Source organism: Rhinolophus hipposideros (genome assembly GCF_964194185.1).
Source record: "Rhinolophus hipposideros genome assembly, chromosome: 16".
Taxonomy (NCBI): domain Eukaryota; kingdom Metazoa; phylum Chordata; class Mammalia; order Chiroptera; family Rhinolophidae; genus Rhinolophus; species Rhinolophus hipposideros.
Genome location: NC_138062.1, coordinates 59223617 through 59247055, shown reverse-complemented (window position 1 = coordinate 59247055; position 23439 = coordinate 59223617). Strand labels below are relative to the sequence as shown.

General features: G+C 43.7%; 1 protein-coding gene across 2 annotated transcripts; it reads right to left on the bottom strand.

Annotated features, from left to right (window-relative positions):
- Positions 1 to 3198: 3198 nt before the first annotated feature.
- LOC308508977 (uncharacterized protein) lies at positions 3199 to 15299 on the bottom strand. 2 transcript variants are annotated; one of them, XM_081076493.1, is made up of 4 exons: positions 15151 to 15299; positions 9203 to 9329; positions 7499 to 7679; positions 3199 to 7068 (listed from the first exon to the last, which is right to left on the bottom strand). In XM_081076493.1, exons 1-4 carry the CDS (start codon positions 15151 to 15153, stop codon positions 5541 to 5543), a joined length of 1839 nt encoding a protein of 612 aa, XP_080932619.1. In that variant the 5' UTR covers positions 15154 to 15299; the 3' UTR covers positions 3199 to 5540. The 2 variants fall into 2 exon arrangements, with proteins under 2 accessions (XP_080932619.1, XP_080932620.1); XM_081076494.1 differs by lacking the exon at positions 15151 to 15299 and adding an exon at positions 14847 to 14862.
- Positions 15300 to 23439: the final 8140 nt, after the last annotated feature.

Sequence of the window (23439 nt, the reverse complement as noted above, 5' to 3'; positions counted from 1 at the left end):
CTTTGGATGTCACAGTATGGGCTGTCAGTCAGCCTTGCAATTTTTCAAATTCAGAGAACTCTTAGTCAATACTCTTATACATCCTTAATCAGTAGTATCAGGTGCTTACAAGTTTGGGGAGTTTTCTTTCCCATAAATTACTTTATTCTAATATATTTAAAACTTTTGTCAATAAAATATTTTAATGGCTTTGAAAACGCTCTCCAGTGGGTGGTGAACACACAATGTGATATATAGATGATGTATTACAGAATTGCACACCTGAAATCTATGCAGCTACTAACAATTGTCACCCCAATAAACTTTCATTTAAAAAAGTAAATAATTAAATCAAAGAAAAATAAAATGCTCTCTAGCTGAAGACCATCAGATCACACTTTTAGTAGCTCAAAGAGAAGGTATTCAGAGTATTGGGAAGGTGTTGAGAGCACTGGGGATGAGCACTCATGCAGAGCCATGGTGTCAGTAAGAGGGACATATTGTGACCTCTATGACGTTAGGACACATTTGCACATTATGTCAAGCATTTAGACTTATGTTAGATGACTTCACTGTTCCACAAAGTGTACCATTCCTCTGGATTTGATGCTGTCAGGAAGCAAACATACCTTTATGGTTTTGTGTGTGTGTGTGTGTGTGTGTGTGTGTGTGTGTGTATTTCTTTTATTTTTATTGGATATTGGGGAACAGTTTGTTTCTCCAGGGCCCATCAGGTCCAAGTTGTTGTTCTTCAATCTAGTTGTGGAGGGCGCAGCTCGGCTCCAAATCCAGTTGCCATGTTCAATGTTTAGTTGCAGGGGGCGCAGCCCACCATCCCGTGTGGGAATTGAACCAGCAACCCTGTTATTGAGAGCCCCTGTTCTAACCAACTGAGCCATCCAGCTGCCCCTATGGTTGGATATATTAATCGTTCTGATCTAGAAAGCAAAGAATGAAGTGCAGTTGAAACTAATTCATGAAGATGCAGTAGTCACATTAGCAAGAAGTGGCAATGCGTGGTGATCTTGGTCAATTTGACACTTAGATTCTTAGCCTTTTTAAAGACATAATTATAATGTGTTCTTCCTCTTGTCTGGACCCACCACAGTCACGCAATTGACTCATCTAATGACCTTCGGATGAAATTGTTTCTGTATTAAATGAGAAAAACAGCAGTGACTGCCAGGCCAGCTTCCAGTTGCTGGGGCTGCCTTTGCCATTCCCATTTATGTCGCAAACATTGACATATCTGTTACTATGGATCAGAAACTATTGTAAATGTTTTCTATGAAGTGACTCAGTTTTCAAATAAGTAAATTCAGTTCCCTTTCTACAAAGTTTATAGCATGGATACTTAATTGCCTTCAATGAATCAACTGAAACTTATGACTGCAGGTAATTTCCCAGAGGCCAAAACTCTACAAGAGTCATATGGATGAAGATGAAAGCGAGCCTGTCTTCCTCAGAGCTCACACTGATGTCAGTGCTAAATGCTGTGCACCCCTCACGTGTCACACTTTAGGCTCCACACCAACGATCGCAGCCCACATGAGCATACGCACTGCAGGCACTTGCCCACGGGTCACGCTCTCTGCCCCCCACCTGCTCAGTTGCGCCCACTACCTTGGTGCTAGTCCAGTTATCACCCCCTATAAGTGTGCATGACATTCACTCAGAGTTAAGTTCTGACCCCTGGAAACCCTCAAATGCACAAACGCTGTCAACAGCACTTGAACCCAAGGAGACTTCCCTGCGTCTGATCTTCACACTTATTCAGTTGCACAAATCACACTAAAGTCCACCGAGTCTGGGCATGACGCCACAACCAGGCTCCAGGAAGCAGCCTCATGCTCTATTCACAAACCCCTCCCTTGTTCCTCAGACATGCGGGTCCCCCACTGTCACCCCCCTCAGCATGCAGTGACATTTGCTCTAGAACCTCAGTATAATAAGCTGTTCTCCTGAACCCTCCCGTGGCGCCTCGTGTCAGTGCACATGACTGGCCGTCCCCTAAAGGCACACAGAACAGGTGTGGACGCATATTCTCCCACAGGCACTCGGTGGGCGTCTCTCCACAACTTCAGAGTCACACTCCAAACAGCAGTGGATGTGAACGAACCCTATCTTCATGAGGAAAACACCCTCTGGGTGTGCAGAAGGGATAACCATGTGGACAGAAGGTTTGAAATCAGGAATTTCATGGTCGTGATGTGAAAAGGCAGGACTCCCATGAAAAAGGTGAAGGGTGAACTCTTCCTCTGGTGCTGGAATCTCACAGTGCGCTTCTGATACAGACCGTCCATGCTGTGACAGGTCAGTGCAGCTATGGTGAGCCTTATTAGTGTGTCCGTGTCCACAAACATGGCACATGTTGATTGGCGAATCAATGATACTGGAGAGCAAAGGCCATTCTGACACTGGTTGGAATTGCTTAGTTACAAGCTTCCTCTCTGGAAAGGTAGTACAGGTATCTAGTGACCATTTCCTCTCTCAAGTTCCTGAGGGACTAGTCACCTTGCATGACACCTGAGACCTAATGTCCCACCCAAGTCCACATGAAATACGACAATACATGCACCATGCACAAGGGCAGAGAAGCATCACTGGAGGCCACCTGACACAGAGACAGAAACTTGAGTTTTGTTCCTTGAGGGCAGATCAACTGAACCATAAGCAGTCTGATGAAAAAAGAAATGCACAATCCATTTTTTCCTCAAAAATAACACAAAAGACCACCAGTAGGCAGTAGGCATTATCAATCACCATCCATCATGGGAAGAAACATCCTGTAGACATTCAGCAAAATTACCAGCAATGAGAAGTCGGAGATGTTTCTGTTCTGGTATTGATTTTAAGTAATCATCTAAGAACTATTTGAAAACAAACACTTAGAAGCAGCATTTCCAAATATTAGGAGAGTTTACTCAAGGCAGTTATGTCTATAAATGGAAGCTCTGTCTCCACCCTCATTCCCATGACAGTGAAGTGCTCACCTCACCTAGAACACTGTTTGTCCCAGTTGTCCACAGACAACTAGGGAGCATATATATCTGCCTTCACTCCCACATTGTTGAGCTACAGAAGCGTAACTCCTGGTGATCTCTGATTGGAGACCATTAACATAAGCAATAGTTAGGAATGAATTTCAGTATTAGGAATAACCAATTTTTACTTTAAAAAAAGTCAGTTGCATAAAAATTAAGGAAAAACATACCAGAGAAAATTTTCAAAAGATGTATTTATTTAATACTATTACCTCAGAATACATATGGAAAATCGTAACAATAAGTTATTCCTTAGAATAGGTTATTTTAACATATCCTTTCAGTTAATGAAACATAATACAAAATGACACATGTCAGTATACAATACATTGAAAACCTGAATAAAATAGCTTTCTGAGAAACAATGTAGAAAAGTCCATTTGAAAAAAAATGCATTGTTTCTATCACATCTAAAAAATGAAAGAATACTTAGTAATCACATGTAAAAATTGAACATAATTAAACATACTGGGTTTATCACTTAGAAAGCATTCAACTATAAGAGAAAACTTCCACAGCCTGCCAAATGTATTCACTGATGCTTATTTCAACCATGAAATTATCCAGAAAAAAGAAATGCAGGGTCAGTCCAGCCTCTCAACAGGGCGACCTGAGAAGGACCTCCTGCATTTTGCTGCAGCATTCAATCTGTCCAGGTAGAGCCTGGAAACAGACCTACCAATAGAGGAACAAGATGCCTCCTATAAAAATCACATAATCAGGGGACACATTGCAGATAAAGGAGGTGACAGAATAAGAGAAGATCACTAAGTTCAATAGCCTGAAGAAGTGGCCTGTTGAATATCAAAGAGCTACAGGGAAATGCAAGGATTTCTATGAACCTGAAAACCAAAGAGGGTCCATGACGGGAGTGCCTGGAGAAATCTGGAATGTGCTGTCTAAGAGGGAACTAACATCAAATGTGTTTTTGGTTGTGGCCATTCCGGTTGGGCAGAGCCAGGCGTCAGAAGAGTATGCTGTAACTCAGGCCCACTGGATCCCCAGGCATCTCTGTCTTCTGTCGATACAGAAGGTCTGAGATTCATGGCTTCTTTACTTCTCCCTTCCAAACGTCATGCATCTTCCTTATTCATGACCTTTAACTCACAATGACAACCAGAAGGACTCTGGGCTATATAGTTTCCCACCTTACTCATGCTGATAACACAATTCATGTAACCATCTAGACACCAACTTTCATTGTCATATCAAAAGGTCACTCTTTGTCATCTCAATGCATCGTGCCCATTTTTCAACGAAGATCAAAAACATGGAGCAGGGCCGGCCCGGTGGCTCAGGCAGTTAGAGCTCCATGCTTCTAACTCCGAAGGCTGCCGGTTCGATTCCCACATGGGCCAGTGGGCTCTCAACCACAAGGTTGCCAGTTCAACTCCTCAAGTCTTGCAAGGGATGGTGGGCTCTGCCCCCTGCAATTAAGATTGAACACGGCACCTTGAACTGAGCTGCCTCCTGGATGGCTCAGTTGGTTGGAGTGCATCCTCTCAACCGTAAGGTTGCCAGTTCGATTCCTTGACTCCCGCAAAGGATGGTGGGCAGCTCCCCCTGCAACTAAGATTGAACACGGCACCTTGAGCTGAGCTGCCGTTGAGCTCCCGGATGGCTCAGATGGTTGGAGTGCATCTTCTCAACCACAAGGCTGGCGGTTCGACTCCCACAAGGGATGGTGGTCTGTGCCCCCTGCAACTAGCAAAGGCAACTGGACCTGGAGCTGACCTGCACCCTCCACAACTAAGACTGAAAGGACAACAACTTGACTTGGGAAAAAGTACTGGAAGTACTCACACACTATTCCCCTTCCCCAATAAAATCTTTAAAAAAAAAAATTGAGCAGAGATCAAATTATGAACATAGTCAGAGAAGACCTTACCCAATTACTAACTTCTATAAGGAACACAGATGTAGCATCCATGAAACACACATCTTTCAATAATAAAGATTAAAGGGTAGATATCAGGTCATAAAATTCCAGTACCTGTAGCAGTGTAACAGAACAGAAATGCCAATATAGATCTCATATCATGACCACACAGTAGGAACATGATAGAAAGTAAAAATCAAAAAAGTTTTTCATCTGAAATTATATCAAGCTTCACATGAAAAACAAAAACCACTTATTACCCCTGGGTCCAAAAAACATTGTAATGGAAATGAGACAAGTTTTATACAACTGTACTTTTGAAGTCCAAGGTAATAAAATGTATGTAGTCCAGATAAAGAGACATAGAGAAATATTTATTATCTTAAGTTTTCATATCAGCAACATGAAACAGAAATTAACACACTGGAAATCAGTATGAAGAATGAGCTATTTACAAAGGAAAAACCATATTTATAATAAATAGATTTCAGTCCTGCTCGTGCCATGTACAAAATAAGTGAAGTGTTACATATGAAGGCTTTCCACATTCTTTCCATCCATAGTTTCTCTCCAGTGTGTTTGCACACATTTACAATAACATTTTAAGGAAGAATGAAGGCTTCCCACTGTCCTTATATTCACGGTTTCTGTCCATCGTGTGTCCTCACATGTGCTTGCAGAGATTCGAGATACTTGAAGGCTTTCCCACACTGCTGACATTCATAGGTATTCTTTTCACCATGCGTTCTCATGTGTTTTCTCAGGGATGTTGGATACCGGAAGGCTTTCCCGCAGTGCTGGCATTCATCAGGTTTCTCCCCAGTATGGGTTCTCACATGCACTCGCAGGTTGTCAGGATACCTGAAGGTTTTTCCACACTCCTTACATTCATAGGGTTTCACTCCACTGTGTGATCTCATATGTCCTCGAAGAGAACAGAGACGACTGAAGGCTTTCCCACAGTGCTGACATTCAAAGGGTCTTTCCCCACTGTGTGTTCTCCCATGTATTCGAAGTGATGAGAGAAAACTGTAGGCTTTCCCACATTCTTTACATTCATAGGGTTTCACTCCACTGTGTATTCTCATATGACCTTGAAAATGTTGAAGCTGCCTAAAAGCTTTCCCACACTCCTTACATTCATAGGATTTCTCCCCACTGTGTGTTCTCACATGTTTCTGAAGGTAAGAGTGACTACTGAAGCCTTTGCCACATTGCTGACATTCGTAGGGCCTCTCCCCAGTGTGTGTCCTAACATGTACTCGCAGGGATGCAGCATACCTAAATGCTTTCCCACAGTGCTGACATTGGCAGGGCCTCTCTCCAGTGTGTGTCCTCACATGTACTTGCAGGTTTGCAAGATACCTGAAGGCTTTCCCACACTGCCGACATTCATAGGGTTTCACTCCACTGTGTGTCCTTACATGTCCTCGAAGGGAGGAATGACGACTAAAGGCTTTCCCACAGTGCTGACATACATAGGGTCTCTCCCCACTGTGTGTTCTTGTATGTTCTTGCAGGTTTGTGAGATACCTGTAGGCTTTCCCACACTCCTTACACACATAGGGTTTCACTCCACTGTGCGTTCTCAGGTGTCTTCTAAAATACTTTGGACTACCAAAAGCTTTCCCACATGCCTTACATTTATAGGACTTCTCTCCACTGTGAGTTCTCACATGGCCTGTAAGGTAAAAGTAATACATAAAGGCTTTCCCACATACTTTGCATGCGTGGATTTTCTGTCCACAATGACCTCTCAGATGTTCCCGAAATGATGAGGGGCAAGTGAAAGCTTTTCCACATTTCTTACACTCACAAGAGTTTTTACTACTGAGAGTCCTCGCATGTTTCTTAGGCGCTGTCCCAGGATCCTGACATGTGCAGGGTTTCCCCACAAGGTCTGTTCCCACATGAGAGCTTAGGCAACAGACACACCTACAGGCTCGCCCACATTCCTCACACACTTGAGGGCTGTGTCCACTGGGAGATCTGGGCTGATTCTTCAGGAAACAACAATCCGTGCAGGCTTTTCCACACACAGTGCAGTCAGAGGGTTGAACTCCAGTCGGATGTCGCTCAGGCACAGGCAGCTCTGTGACCCGGGTCAGGGTGTGTGCACACCGATCACCTCCATGACCTTCCCAGGGACTCTCCACACAATAACTCCTGTTCAAATGGGAAGCACACTGTTAGGGACTGAAGATTAAAAGTGATGTGTTGGTTAATGATTGACTGATGATGATTATTTTGATGATGTCTTTGCCATTTTCATGTCATGGATATATTTTCAGCACTGTCTGCATTGTTCCATCCTGGAACAAGCTTAATGCTCTAGCTGGGCTCAAATAGAACCACAACTTTCCTTGTTTCTTATCTATATGGTCTCCTGATCACTATTTCTAACTGAATTCTGTTTCAATCATGCATTATCTGTATCAGATATTTAATATCTACATCACATTTATGAAAATATGAAAATAGTGTCTGGTGAGCATTCTCTGCATACACTATTGCTAGGTTTATACTTTTTCTTTAATTTCAAGTTAATCTAACACTCTGCCGATATTCCCCATTCCACTGTGGGAGTGCCACTCACCTCAAATGGCTCTCTTGGGTTTGGTGCTGATCTGCAATGTTATAAACTGTCCAGTTTTCTCTAAAAACAGAGCAGAAATCATTTCTTGTGAACTTTACTATTTTTTGTTCACTGGATATTTCCTTCTCCAAATTATCTTGCTGAGGACATGATGCACTGGTTTTAACTTGAGTGAAACAATCTGCAACAATTGATAGCATAATTCAATTAAATTTTCTGGGAAAGAAATGGTGGGGTAAAGGAAAAAAACAAAATAACAATGTGTGGATTTTCATATAATGATCCAAAAGTGTAAACAAATTTTATAAAGAAGGATAAATTTGTGAACAAAGAAAAACTCTAAGGACCTTTGCTATTTGAGGCTTCAGCAATAATAGGAAAAGTGAGTCAAAATGGCAGCTTTTTTTGAAGAAATATTTCAAAAAAGATGGAGATTGAATAGTATCAAAAATGCAAACTAGGGGCCGGCCCGGTGGCTCAGGCGGTTAGAGCTCCATGTTCCTAACTCTGAAGGCTGTAGGTTCGATTCCCACATGGGCCAGTGGGCTCTCAACCACAAGGTTGTCGGTTCGATTCCTCGACTCCCGCAAGGACGGTGGGCTCCGCCTCCTGCAACTAAGATTGAACACGGCACCTTGAGCTGAGCTGCCTCCCGAATGGCTCAGTTGGTTGGAGTGCATCCTCTCAATCACAAGGTTGCCAGTTCGACTCCCGCAAGGGATGGTGGGCTCTGCCCCCTGCAACTAGAAACGGCAACTGGACCTGGAGCTGAGATGCGCTCTCCACAACTAAAGACTGAAAGGACAACAACTTGAAGCTGAACGGCACCCTCCACAACGAAGATTGAAAGGACAACAACTTGACTTGTAAAAAAGACCTGGAAGTACACACTATTCCACAATAAAGTCCTGTTCCCCTTACCCAATTAAAAAAAAAATCTTAAAAAAAAAAAGCAAACTAGGAGGAACTAAGCAAAATGCACATGCCCAAATTCTACCTTTACAAAAGGAAATAAAGACAGTCTTCCCAAATGAGTGAAGAAAAGTCCAACAAGAAAGCCAGGGACATCACAAACGTCACCCTTCTCAAACACAGACTGAGTCATGTTTCTGATGCACATAGACGAACGTCATTCCCTTATCTAGAGCCTGTTGCTCCCTGAGGGTTGTTACTCTCCTGTAGTTCTCAGACACACAGGCCCTACATGGAGCCTTTCTCACGGTCCCCAGATGCCACCGGCTGATTGGATAGTATGTGTGGTGTTGCCCTGTTCATGATGGAGGGTGGAGGGCAACAAACATTCTATGAGAAGGGCCGATACTAGGGCTTCAAGGACAGTGATAATGTACAGTGTGAGATTAATTGCAGAAAAATGACCATGTCAAATATGTATTAACCTCAATGTAACTTTCTCAAGAGTAAACGCCATAAAACTGCTTTTGCTGCCCCACAATGAACTGGAGACATGCTCATGCTTAAAAAATCAGGGATCCTCACACTTTTGTTCAAGATAAATAAGTCAATTTAACACATAAAACTTTGTTACCATGAGAAAAATATTTGACTCTAAGTAGGTTTCATGAAGGCTTGGATTGCCTCTGTCTTTTTTGTAACATTGTCCTTCCTTGAACCTAATAAAAAAGGACAATTGTAAACATAATTTTTTCCCTAAAAGACTAAGGGAAGGGATGAAGCCGTCCTCACCCACTGAGGCCAGGTTCCGGCAGGTCTCCAGCATCACTTCTCTGTAGAGCTTCCTCTGAGCACCATCCAGCAAAGCCCACTCTTCCCGGGTGAAGTTCACAGCCACATCCGCAAAGACCACCATTTCCTGAAACATCCCACATGTTCTATTTCAACAAGGCAGTTGTTCACCAATGCATGTGGGAGGGTGGAGGAGGCCGACAGTCAGGGACCTGGACTCTATTCCTAGGACGCCTGAGCTCATGTTCTCATGGGAAATGATAACAAAGCAAGCTAACCAGGTGAGAGACCCTCGGTGATGGTCAGTGCTTGGAACCCTGAAGCAAAGTGTGACAACAACTGATATAAACTTCTCCTCACATAATTATAAAATGATTTCTCCTGAGATAGAGCAGATTCTGGGGTAAGGTAAAGATTGAAAAATGAACTTGTCATTCAGGTAATACAGAACTGGATACTTGGCTTATTCAAAATTTATTTCCATGTCAGCTCCAAGACTTGGAACCAGAATATCAGGATGTCATGAACACTGAGATTTCCAAGGCTGCTGATCTGACACCTCTCACCTTGGAAGCTGTCAGCATCAAGGAGCCTGGTCTAGTCCCTTCAGATTCAACAGAGTCAGAGAAACAACCCCTCCCAGTATGAGGTGCACACTGTGGACATAGATAAAGGCCAGGGCCTGGGAACTGGAGCACCTGTTGGGTAAGAGGAGAGCCTGTTCCTGAAGAACCTGTTAAGCAAGAAGGGCCTCTGAAATCAATAACTAAGAGCCTGGAATTTAAGAAAATGGCCCCACAAAGAAGAATCACTGAGCAATCTAATGGTAAGAGACAAATGTGACTTTAACTGAGAGAAGAAAAATCCACATCATGCATATTTTAGAATATGGATGACATCACACCAATGAAATAAAAGGCAATTATTTTAAAAATTGAGATTTTAAAAGAATATATATATTCTCAAAATCTCACAAAAAGAAAACATCCCAACTAGATTGGCTACAGAAAAAGCAACACTACTTCAACCAGGGTTGCAACTGGGATTTGCTAATCACACATCTGACACAAAACTTGTGTTCTATATATAGAAAAAGTCATATGACAACAATAAAAAATAAAAGGTAACAAATAATATGATTAAATAATGAGCACAGACTCTGAGCAGACATTTCTCCAAAGAAGAAATATAAATGGCAAGTAAGCACATGAAAGATGCTAGACATGAGTCATCAGGAAAATGCAAATCAAACCAAAGCAGATTCCCATTAACACCACTAGTATGGCTGTGCAGACACACAAAAGCTGGCGAGGACATGAGGACGATAAGACCCTCACACACAGTTGACGGGAAGTAATATGGGAAGGCCACTTTGGAAGACAACCTGGCGGGTCCTCAAAATGGTGAGCATGGTGACAACATAACACAGCAATTCCACTCCTAGGTGTCTATATACCCAAGATAATCGAACAAATATCAACATAGCACTAGTACAGTCATGTGTCAAATAACATTTCAGGCAAAGATGGACCGCATATATGAAAGTGGTCCCATAGACTATAATGGATCTGAAAAATTCCTACTGTAGCCACCGTAATGTCATAGCACCACGCATTCCTCACGTTTGTGGTGATGCTGGTGTGAACAAACATACTGTGTCACCAGTCATATAAAAGTACAGCACATACAATAATGTGCATAATACTTGATAATGACAATAAAGGACTATGTCACTGCTTTATGTATTTACTATCATTGGGAAAACTCCCCAAGGTCCCAAGAGACCAAAAAAGAGACTGACAACTCCAACATTAAACAAAAAGTTTATTAAGGGATCTTACAGACAGAAGCAGAGTCTTAGGCAACAGCAAGATGGCATCTCTGCAGCAAAAAGGTGACACAGGTAACATATACATATATGTTACACACACACACACACACACACACACACACAAGTGGCTTGTAGCCTTGTGGCACATGCCAGGCTTGTAGCTGAGGAACAGTAGGCTGTATCCCATAGCCTAGGGTGTACCATGTAGGTATACCATGCACTAGGCTATACCACGTAGTTTGTGTTAGCACATTCTAAGCAGTTTGCATGGCAACGAAATCCCCTAAGGATGCATATCTCAGAATGTATCCATGCTTAAGTGGCACATGACTATTTAAATGTATTCATAGCAGCGTGATTCATAATATCTAAAAAGTGAAAACAATTTAAAAGTCCATTAACTGAATTGGATAAGCAAAATGCGGGATGTTAACACAATGGAACATTATTTGGCAACAAGAGGAATGACGTAGTGATTCCTGGCACAAACTTACTGAACCTTAAGGACATTACCAGGCTTCACAAAAGACCACACTGAGTATGAAATTGATTACATGAAATGTACAGAAGAAGCAAATCTATAGAGATAGAAAGTAGATTAATAAATTGCCAGGAACCAGGCCTGGGGTGCGGGACTAAACGCAGGGTGAAGGCAGTAGACACAAGTTGTCGTTTGGGGTGATAAAAATGTTCCAAAACTACAATATGAGGGTAGCTACACAATTCTGTAAATATACCAGATACCACTGAATTTTATGCTTTAAACAGGTAAACTTTATGGTATGTAAATTATACCTCAATAAAATCTGATATTGAAAAATTCAGACAAACTAAAAATATGTCTTTCTTAAATTAATGGCATTTTTATTTAAACACAAGTGAACTAGAACAAATAAAAATACAAAAAAGGAACAAAATACAGATGATTCAGAGATTAAGCAAACTGAGATATCACAATGGGGAGAGATTTTTGTAGATTAGCTGTAATGGGGTAACTGTCTAGACATCGGTAAACATAGCTGGGATGCTGCAAGGAAACAGAACATCTGAGAATGTCCATGGTCACTACAGAAACACAATCAGTCAACTCAAATACCTCCACACTACAAATGCAGTTCTCAAAAGGTTCCTAGGCCAGGGAACAAAATTCAAAAGTCAGTGATTCCAAATTGTAGGAAGAAATTGCAGGATATTACCAAGACCAGAAAGGAACAATTCAAAACATATTCAAAGACAACATTCACAGATACAAAGGCAAAAGCCTTTTTAAAACGCAATCGAACACATAAATGTATAAAATGCGTAAGTCAAAACCAAGTTCATTTCATTCCAGAAAGATGGAATAAATATTGGTTGTTCAATGAGTACAATTTCCTCCATTAATGGAAAAAAGACACACAAACCATAGGCTTCCGATCCACAGATGCTGAGGACACGCCTGTCTTATGTCACTGTTCATTAATGACAACACAACTTAAAGACGAGAAGGGAACACGCATTATCAGAAAGAAATGGTGTCTACATAAAACCCAGAGCCAACTTCCTCTTTAACGGTAAAATGTTACACCTGTTCCCTCTGAGACAGGGAACAAGGTGAGCATGGACTCAGTCTACGCCTGTGAAGGTACAGCCATGGAAAACAAGAAAGTGGAAAAAGATTTACAAAGAGCAAAACACTAAACTTCATTCGTACCAGACGATAAGATTTAGCATTTAGGAAGCCCCAAATCCTGCAGACAAATTGTGAAATATGTATGTGTATATACATATATAGGGTGCTGGTTAAAGTATAATATTCAAAAATTAATTTCAGGGGTGGCCAGTTAGCTCAATTGGTTAGAGCATGGTGCTAATAACACCAAGTTGCCAGTTCAGTCCTGCATGGGCCACTGTGAGCTGCGCCCTCCTTAAAAAAAGAAAAAAAATTCATTTCAGTTCCATGTGCAGTGACAAGAAGCAAATGACATTTTGAAAGAAACCGTTTAGTCTCCTTCTTCCCAGGTACCGGGTGCAAGGACACAATGAGTGCCAACAAGGACCCGGAGATGGAACCGGAGGCACTGTGTTCTATTTCTAGAGGAAATTAAAGCTTCTGGGAATTTTCCGGTTTCCTATCAACATAGGATGAAAACAGTGAGCCCAAAGTTGCCTTAATAGAAATTTCTATCCTGTCCAGGGAACAAGAGGGAAGAGCAGCCCAGTGTGTGCCAGCTCAGACCCTCTGCCACCTTCCCACAGCGCACAAGGGAACCCAAGTCAGAGGTCAAAGCCCTTCCCAGGTGGGGGGACAGGATCTCCCTGTGGACAGGTCGCCCAGGTTGGACCCTCCCAGGAAAGGGGTGAGGGGACCCCAAATCCCAGGAAACTGAACTCTGGGTCCCCACACACCCTGCTCTATCACTTCAGTGTGGAAACACCCCTCCTCCAGGGCCTCAATTCTCAATAAGGAGGAAACACAGCTAGAATCAGTTTAATTCTGACCCAAAATAACTTTCAAATTCATCAGTTTCCCTCCAACAGTAAAATCCAAATGTTCACTCCCTGAGTCTGACCTTCATAGGCTTACTCCGTTTGCACAAATCACACTTAACTCCCAACAACTCTGGATAATGCCAAACCAACCATCCCAGGTCCCAGTTCACAAAATCTGCATTAATCTTTGCCATCAGCTATTAACGGGAAGTGGGACAGCATCACACAGTGTCACAAACTCTGCACCCTACATGGGAGAGTCACTATGATTGTTACGAATCTTTGTAATCCATGCCTCCACTGAACTCACATGGAGGTGTGGCACTGTGCTCATTTTCCCTACAATTCTAATAAAAGAGAGGACATTTTCTGAATATGAAACACTTTTCCCCAGCAGCGTCTCTGGACAAACTCTGGAATAACACAGGTCAGCAGGACAAAGTCCTGAGACACTCACCACCCTCACTGCGGAGAAGACACAAGGCAAAAAGAACTCAGTCGTTTTACATGAGCCGAGACCGGAGGCGGACTGAGGGAAAGCTCTCAGTGCAGCTGGACTCGGGAGGCAGCTCACAGGCGACAGGCGACAACGCTGAATCCTCTGAGCCCGGTGCTCCTGGCAGCACTGATGGCGGTGACAGCAACGACCCCACCCCACCCACCCCTGTAATTTGTTCTCAACCAGGGCCTGCGGCAAGAAGCCCAATTCATCCTGTGACAGAGATGAGACTGTCAGGTGTGCTCCGTATTTACTGTGACAAGGTCAGCGGCAGACACCGCAGACCCCACTCGCTGAGTGCTCCGTGATCGGCTTTACGGCTCGTCCAGACAGAGCACGTGTGTCGGCCCGACCTTGGTTCAGCCTCACCCCTCCCCCCAGACCCCAAAACTTCAACCCGCTCTCAGCCGGAGCCCGCAGACAACCCCTCTCTTTAAAGCCAAAACTTTCTGCCCAACTCTCCAGACGCTCTGGGATCCCGTGACCAGAGCAGTAACTGCGTTCAGCGAAAGTCCCTCCTTGGGAAGTTCTGACTTTCTATTCTCCACAGGCTGGGCCGAGTGACCACAATGGCGTGTTTTCCACGCAAACCCTACTCAGGCTCTGCCCTCCCCGCAGACCCTGTCCCCTCCCCGCCTGCACGAGCCCTGAGACGCAGACGAGGCGCTGCTGACCGGAGCCCGGGGTGCGGCCGCGGAGGCCCGGCCCGTCACACCGCCTTCCTGCTCCCCCTCCTTCCCCGGGAAAGAAAAGCCCTTTCCCGTCGGACGTGAGAGGCCGGCACAGCCCTGAGATCCGAGTCTCGTCCCTGTTGCGCCAGACTCTGGAACGAAGTCTCCTACCAAGTCCGCATGGACGTTATCTGTCAGGTCCGGAAGAGCGGGTCCCCGCCCGCGCCCGCGCCGCCCCCAGCCCTGACTGCCCGCGACGGTGGGCGTCTCGTCTTCCCTTCGCCCCCCGCCCGGCGAAGGACTCGGGTTCAAACCCCCACGAGTGCCGAGACAGGACGCTGGGACCAACCCCGCGGCCGAGGACGGAGACTACGGCCGGGACCCCGCAGGGAGACGCGGGCCGCGCGCCGCTTCCAGCCGGTTCTGGGCGGTTCAAACCAGCCCCTCCCAGTCTCAGCCCACCCCGCGCACGCACCATCTCGCGGCCGCGCTCCAGGTTCTCAGAGTGTCCTCCCCGCGGCTCTGCAGCAGCCCCAGAAGGTGAGAGCGAAGGTGACAGGACACCTAAGGCCGCTTCCGGCAGGTGCGCAAGAGCGCCTCCACCGGCCGAGAGAGACCGCAACTCAGTGTGCGAGCGCGCCCGCCTCTCGCGGTGAACGAACAATGCTTTGGTCCCTCGCACCCTGATTGGACAATGCCTCAGGAACCCGCGACGTGATTGGGCGGGACTCCAGGCGTTCCCGTTCTAAAGAATCTGATTGGACAAATCTCTGTCACGCCACCAGGCCATGATTGCCCTGTTTTTGAGACCCTCATCCTATCCAGTGACTGGGCAGTTCCTCGACCCGCCCCTGCAGTCCCGATTGTGCTCTGGGCCCCGCCTCCATCTTTCCTCATTGGGCCAGGGAGCTTGAGTGATGGGCGGAGGCGGAGGTCGCGGGGCTGAACGCGGCGCAAGTGCGTGTTGTCGGCTGCCGAGTTTCCCTGCCAGCCATCTTCTGCTGAGCTGTCCTTCGGCGGCGGTGAATGTGGACTCCTAGCTGAATCCGCACCCAGCAGGTGGACCCCGGTTCGACCCGCAATTCATGGGCACCACCTTGTCCTCCTCAAGGAGTGGGCAGTCCTGACTCAGTTTTCCCGTGGATTTTCATGTGTGTGTTGGGGCGGGGGGGGGGGGCAGACAGGTCCCAACAGGAGAGCCTGGTGACTTCTAGGGTCAGGAATTGGCGTGGTGGCGAGGACACCGTAGATTTGTGCCCTTTGTTTAAGAACAAAGGCTCGGCGTGACCTGGTGCAGGCAAGGTCTGGATAGGTTTTCCACGTGTGACTTTTGACACCGTGAGGCCCCGCCCAGCTCCCAGTCCCCATATTGGACTTTAAGTCAGCTGCCTTTGGCCCTGAGTCCTTTGCCCCACTGGACCCTGTGGCCCCAGCCATTGTGCAGGACTCGCATCAGCACAGCCACAGGTGTGAGATCAGGCTTTTAGCTCCTGTGAGTTTTGAAATCTAAAAAGCTGTATTTTGATAAAGATTGAGACTTTAAAGGAACAGTCAGTTGGGAGGAGCTAGGGCTTGTGGGATTCCTTGCAGTGTTGAAGTTCTCCCATACTATGACACCGGGAGAACTTAACAGGAAAAAGTCTATGCTTACAATAAAGCTCTATAGTAGTAACAGCCCCTCTGCTTAGCTTCCTTTTTTCCTCTCTGTAGTCTCCAACTTGGCACTGTCAACTGGCCAAAGATAACTCTCCAAAAATCCACCAAAAGAACCATTTATTGGGGAAAAGACAAAGAAACAAGGTCACCCCAGAAGTGTGTGAATGCACACTTCCGGTGCTCCAACCAGCCACCCACACGCAAACATCCCAAATCCAAAATGGCTTCTTTATTAGCACCGCTTCCCCGGAAGTTACCACAGAGTTTAACAGGAAGTTAGGATTAGAGAGTCAACAAGGGGCCCAGCTCCACGCATAGTCTTTCCAGCTCTATGGTTAATCATCTTAAGATGCCAGTTCACTTTTAGAAGCACAGAGTTCAGTATGTGCACTTGGCTTGCCATGTCTGCATGCACTGGGTTGTAATCTTTTTTTCCCAGAATAAATCCTTTTTGGTTACAAAAACAGTCGATATTGTTTTCCAGTTGACAATTTCCTTATTTATATTGGGGGGTGCCAAAAAAAGGTATACACGTGACTTGTAGTCATCTTTTGTTGTCGGTTTATACCGAATATTACAATTTTAATAGTTTTTTCCTTTCTTAAAATGTGTACATTTTTGGCACCCTCTGTATTGTGATATTGCTCAGTTTTGCAAATGTTCAAAAAGCCACTGGGTTTTACACTTAAAAATGTGAATAAATTACATTTCCAGTTTTTAAAACAAATGTAAAGGCCATAATAGCCTCAATAACCCTACGTCCTAGCCCAGCTAAGATATTAGGCTGGAGAAAAAGTAATTGAAGTTTTTGCAGTTATTTTTGACCTTTCAAACCGCAATTACTTTTGCACCAACCGAATACTTTGTGGATTTGCCTATTTGGATATTTGATATAATTCAAATCATACACTATGTGGCCTTTTGTGTCTGGCTCCTTTCAGCATATTTTCAAGGCTCTTTCATGTTGCAGCACGTGTTAGTGCTTCCTTCCTTTTCATGGCTCAGTGCTATTCCATCCCACGTATATGCTACACTTGGTTTATCCATTCATAAAACTGAAGAGTTAAGACCTCATCAGAAAATATCTTTAATTGAAAATTATGGGGGCGGTCAGTCAGCTCAGTTGGTTAGAGCAAGACGCTCATAACACCAGGGTTGCCGGTTCGATCCCCACATATGCGCCACTGTGAGCTGCGCCCTCCACAACTAGATTGAAACAACTATTTGATTTGGAGCTGATGGGTCCTGGAAAAACACACTTAAATAAAAGCTAAAAAAAAAAAAAAAAAGGTTTGTATACTAGTTTGGACTAAGCCACAAGAAGGAAGTCAACTAGCTGTTAACTGGACAAAAATAACCTTTAGATAGTTCATCAAAAAGTGAGTTTATTTGGGAAAAGAAAACAAAACCACCCCAGCAGTGTAGGAACATGCACCTTCCGGCTGGCCAAGCACAGGCCCTCCCCACAGGAAGTTAGAACCATAAAGTTCAACAGGAAGTCGGGACTAGAGAGTAACAGGAAGCCCAGCTCCTGCCATAGACCTCCCCACTCCCTGCTCCACTTCCTTAAAGTGCCAGTTCGCTTTTATCATAGCACCCTATTAACCATTATAGAAATTGCTTGGTCTAGGGCTTGTAAACTCCAGAAAAAATCACCAAGAGAGCAGAAATAATAGTTGTCGGAGCCTGCCGACGAGACGAACAGTCCTGAAGTGGGGAGCGAGGATTGAGAAAAAAGAAGACAAGAGACAAAGATGGGATCGGGAGGACAAGCAGTTCTCATTAGACTGCCGCGCCTGCTTTATTTTACAGCTCTCTTTTATGGTCACAAAGACAGTAAGATTACAGTAGAAGGCTGATACAGCAACTACAAAGTAACCTTGTTGTATTTTGATGTTTGGCCCTGACTGTACTCCCACCTTTAGACAAATCCTTCTCCCCGGAACAGATGTTTTCTATCTGTTTCTTGTGTTTAGATAAGCTCCCCTTGGGATTTACTACTGCTAAGTTGTGCTTGACTCATTTAGTTTAACTCTTTATGCATCAGTTCCCCACAAATAGTATATAATAAGAGTCACAAGATGTACAGCTTCTATCCCTGTACATCAACATAACCTAGTGACAGGCATTGTTGTTTTACAGCCCACAAAACTAACGACCAACGGAAACCAAGGGTCCTGATTTAATGTATGACTTTGATTTGATATGTAGACCCAGCCCTCTATTCATTTTCTTCACATAATTCCCTTTAAGCCTTAGCCCTTTCCCTTACTAGTCATTAACCCTGAGGCAGCCAGAAACAGGGTCTTGACTAAGGGTCTTGAGTACGGGTTTCTGTTAAGCTAAAAGATAACAACACAGCCCAAATGTGTTTCAGCTCCTGAGCCCTGAAGCAGAACAAACCTGAACACATCCTCAGGAAACCAGACTGAGGGACTCCAAAGCTGACCTCAAGACCTGAAATTATGATTTACTGCCCTTACCTCACTCTTAACCAATCAGCAAGACCCACAACCCCAGCCCCCTTATTCATGATGCCTCATGATATTGCTCTATAAAACCCCTTGTCCGTAAGCCATCCAGCAGTTCAGGCTTTTCAGCATTCGCTTCTTCAGTTCTCCTGGGTGGCACCATTCCTAATAAAACTGCCAATCTTTCTCCACTGCGATTGTCGGTGTTTAGTATTTGGCTCTGCTAGCGCTGGTGGACAAATTCTGTTTGGTAACATTGATCCATTGATGGACATTTAGGATATGTCCGCTTTTTGGCTATTTCGAATAGTGCTACAGGGAACGTTCATGTAACATATTTGAGTATGATTCATCATAGGTAGGAGGGAAATAGAAGGGTCATACTGTAATAGTTTAATTTTTTGAGGAACAACCAAGCTCTTTTCCACAGCAGTTGCACCGTTTCACATTCCCTGAAGCATACACAGATTCCAATTTCTCCACATCAACACTCTTTTCTGAATTGTTTCATTCTAGACATCCTAATGAGGATTAGTGGTATCATCTTTTGGATTTGATTTGCACTTCCCTGGTGATTAGTGATGTTGAGAATCTTCTGTTTATTGCCATTTGTATTTCATCTTTCAAGAAATTTCTATTCAAGTCCTTTGCCCATTTTTTTAACTGGGTTCTTTACATTTTTGTTATCAAGATGGAAAGGTTCTTTAGGTTTTCTGGGTAATAAAACCTTATCACCTACACAATTTACAAATATGTTCATTCTGTGAGGTGTCTTTTCACTCTCTTGATAGTGTCCTTTGATGCACAAAAGATTTAAATTTTGATGAAGTCCAATTTATCTATATTTTCTTGTATTGCTTGTGCTTTTAGTGTCATATTTAAGAAATCATTACCAAATGTGAGTTCATAAAAATTTATCTGTTTCTGTCACTCTTGGGTTACCCAGCACAACCTGCTTGCGGGGTGGGGATTCTCAGAAGAGCCATGTTCAAGTCCTGGAACTGGAAAGCTCCTGGTAAAACACACATCCCTAGATAATTTTTTAATGTGAAAGACAATGAAGTTTTAAGGTAATGAAATTTCCACTTTACATGAAAAGCTGTCAATAACCTTTTGTCTATGGTTATCCATATGTAGTTTTTGAAGTTCTAAAAATGCAATTGTTTCAACCCTGAACAATATGTTACTTTTTCTTCCTTTATAAAACTTACACCTACTTCTCATGGCGCTGGCTAGGATACCTAGTCTACTGCTGAAGTGGAACTGAAGTGATAGATATTCTTGTTTGTATATAATTTTATTGGACAAGTGAATGTTGACCACTTATATATGTGTTCTTTCATAAACATTTCTTTTTATGACACCCTTCATTAAGTTGTGAGAGTTCTTATCTATTTCTAAACTCCTAAGAAATGTTGAATAGTGTAAAATGCTTTTTCTGCATTTACTGAAATAATTTGAGACAGTTTTTTTAAATGTGCTATTGTGGTGAGTTATCTTAATCAGTAAGATCAACAAAATAATTGATATAATTACAAGAATAAATTAATCCTCCAGAATGGGACATTTTAACATATCCTTAGTTAATGAAACATAAAACATAATGTTAGCATATAATTGATTTGAAAACCTAAGTAATAATATCTTCATAAGAAAGAATGTAGGGGCCGGCCCAGTGACTAAGGCGGTTAGAGCTCCATGCTCTTAACTCCAAAGGCTGCCAGTTCGATTCCCACATGGGTCAGTGGGCTCTCAAACACAAGGTTGCCGGTTCGACTCCCGCAAGGGATGGTGGGCTGTGCCCCCTGCAACTAGAAGCCGGCAACTAGAAGACGGCAACTGGACCTGGAGCTGAGCTGCACCCTCCACAACTAAGACTGAAAGGACAACAACTTGACTTGGAAAAAAGTCCCGGAAGTACACACTGTTCCCAATAAAGTCCTGTTCCCCATCCCCAATAAAATCTTTAAAAATTTTTTTAAAAAATTAAAAAAAAATAAAATAATGTAGAAAACTGTATTTGACCAAAAAGTACATTGTTTAGAAACACATAAAAAATGAAACATTGGGTATTCACATACAAAAAAGGAAATTAAACATACTGGGTTTATCATTTAGAGACAATTCAGCTGTAAGAGAAAACCCATAAACTGCTGAATATGTTAACAAATGCTTATTTCAACCCTAGAAGTGTTCAGAAAAGAGAAACACAGGGTCGGTACAGCCTCTTAACACATAATCAGGAAAGTAAGTTCCCTGCATTTGTGGCTACAGTGTTAGAAGTGTCCAGGTGGAGGCAGGAAACAGGTCTACTATTAAAGGAACAAGATGCTTCCTACAGAAATGTTATTAGCAAAAACAGAGAAGAAGGGGGATAGAAAATGAGAGATCACAGTTTGATAACCTGAAGAAGTGACCTGATTGGACATCAGAGCTACAAGAAAATGCAAGGATCTGTGTGAACCTGAAAAACAGAGGGTCCATGATGGGAGAGGCTCTGGAATAGTCTGTGGACTGTGCTGTCTAAGAGGGAACTAACGTCAAACGTGTGTTTGGTTGTGGCCATTCCAGACGGGCAGAGCCAGGCGTCATAAGAATATGCTTAACTCAGGCCCACTGGATCCCCACGCATCTCTGTCTCTTGTCGGTACAGAAGGTCTGAGAGTCATGGCTTCTTCACTTCTGCCTTCCAAACCTCATGCATCTTCCTCTTGTCATGACCTTTACCTCAGAACCACAAACGAAGGACAATGGGATACAGTTTACCACCTCACCAAAGTTGATGACACTATTCATGGAAACTTCTGGACACCAGCTTTTATCTTCATTTCACAAGGTCTCTACACACTCAATGCATCGTGTCCAATTTCCAACCAATATCAAGGACAATGAGCAGAGGCAAAATCATGAACATAATCAGATGAGACTGTCCTCTTCCAAAATCTTTCAACAAGTACTAATTTCTGTGCAGAACACGTATGGCATCCACTCACAACAATGTGAAAGATACTTCTCTCAGTAATGAAGACTGAAGGGAGGGTATATATCAAGTCAAAAAATTCCAGTATCTGCAGCAGTGGACCAGAAATTTCAACAATATAAGTGTTAAATCATGATCACATACTAAGAACATAACGGAAAGTAGGAATCAGAAATTTTTCATCTAAAGTTATACCAAGTTGCACAGAAAACAAAAAGCAAAACACACTATCACCCTGTAAGGAATAGAATATATGAAGGTCTGCCTGGGAACATTTGGGGATGTAAACTCTCACAGTGGCTGGGATACGTGCTTGGCCTTGGAAGGATTGGCTACCCTCCCAAGGACCAAGAAAATATTTACAGGATATGGAGCCTGGCTTTCGCCTTGGTGCAGGTGGGCCGAGCTCTGATACATCTAATCTCGTACCAAGGACTGGCCCCAGCTCCTAGCCAGATCCGAGACCAGTTCCTTGTGTTGTTAACACGTATGCTTATTGGCTCCTTGCCACTGTTGTTAGTGAAGTCCTCAAAACCCCAGAAAGCCGAGGCAGGCACAGCAGTAGTTGTTGTTCTCCGGCCGCCTGGGCTACTGCAAGGTATTTCACCCGTGCTGATGAACGACCGGTGCTGTTTCTGCGCATGTTTCGCCCGTGCTGATAACTTTACTCGATTGGGATTTTGCCATGCTGATGAAAGGCCGTTGCTGTTTCTACGACTCTAACTGACTGGGCCCTGGTGGCATGATGAATTGCCTCCTTGCTTGTTAGTGGTATGATGATATATTCCCCTAATCTCTGTCCTGTCTTACTTACTTTCACTCTGTAATAAAACTCTTTAACCCCTTCATCCCGCCTTGTGGTGGTGTGTCTTGCGTATCAGGCCTTGAAAATAAGTCTGTGCACAGCAATCAATAATACTTATCGATACACACCCCTGGGTCCAAAAGACATTGTAACGGAAAATGAGACAAGCAGGACTGCATTTGAACATCAATAAGACAAAAATCATGACTATAGAATAAATAACTTTAACATAGCCAATGAAGACACAAATTTTTAAAGATTGTGCTGACCTTAGTTCAATCATCAATTCAAATGGAGGCTGCAGCCAAGAAATCATGAGAAGGTTGAGACCTGGAAGGGCAGCCATGGAAGAATTAGGAAAGGTCACCAACAGCAAAGACGTGTCATTAGAGACCAAAGCTGAGACCATCCACACACTCATATTCCCAGTTACTATGTAGAGATGCAAAAGCTGGACAGTGGAGAAGGCCAATAGGGAAACGATCGATTCATTTGAAATATGCCATGGGAGGAGAGCCCTACGCATACCCTGGACCACCAGAAAGACGAACAGGTGGGTCTTAGAGCAAATTAAGCCTGAAATGTCACAACAGGCAAAAATGATAAAACTCAAGTGTCCTACTTCGGGCAGAGCACGAGAAGGCAGTGTTCTTTGAAAACCACAGTAATGCTGGGAAAAATGGAAAAGAGGGAGATCAAACATGAGGATGGATTAACTCAGTAAAAGAAGCCACAAACATGAGTATACAGGAGCCGATCAGGGCTGTTGAGGACAAGGCACTGTGGACGTGCCTCATTCATGGAGTCGCCAGAGAAGGAGCCAACACAACAGCATGAAACACACACACACTT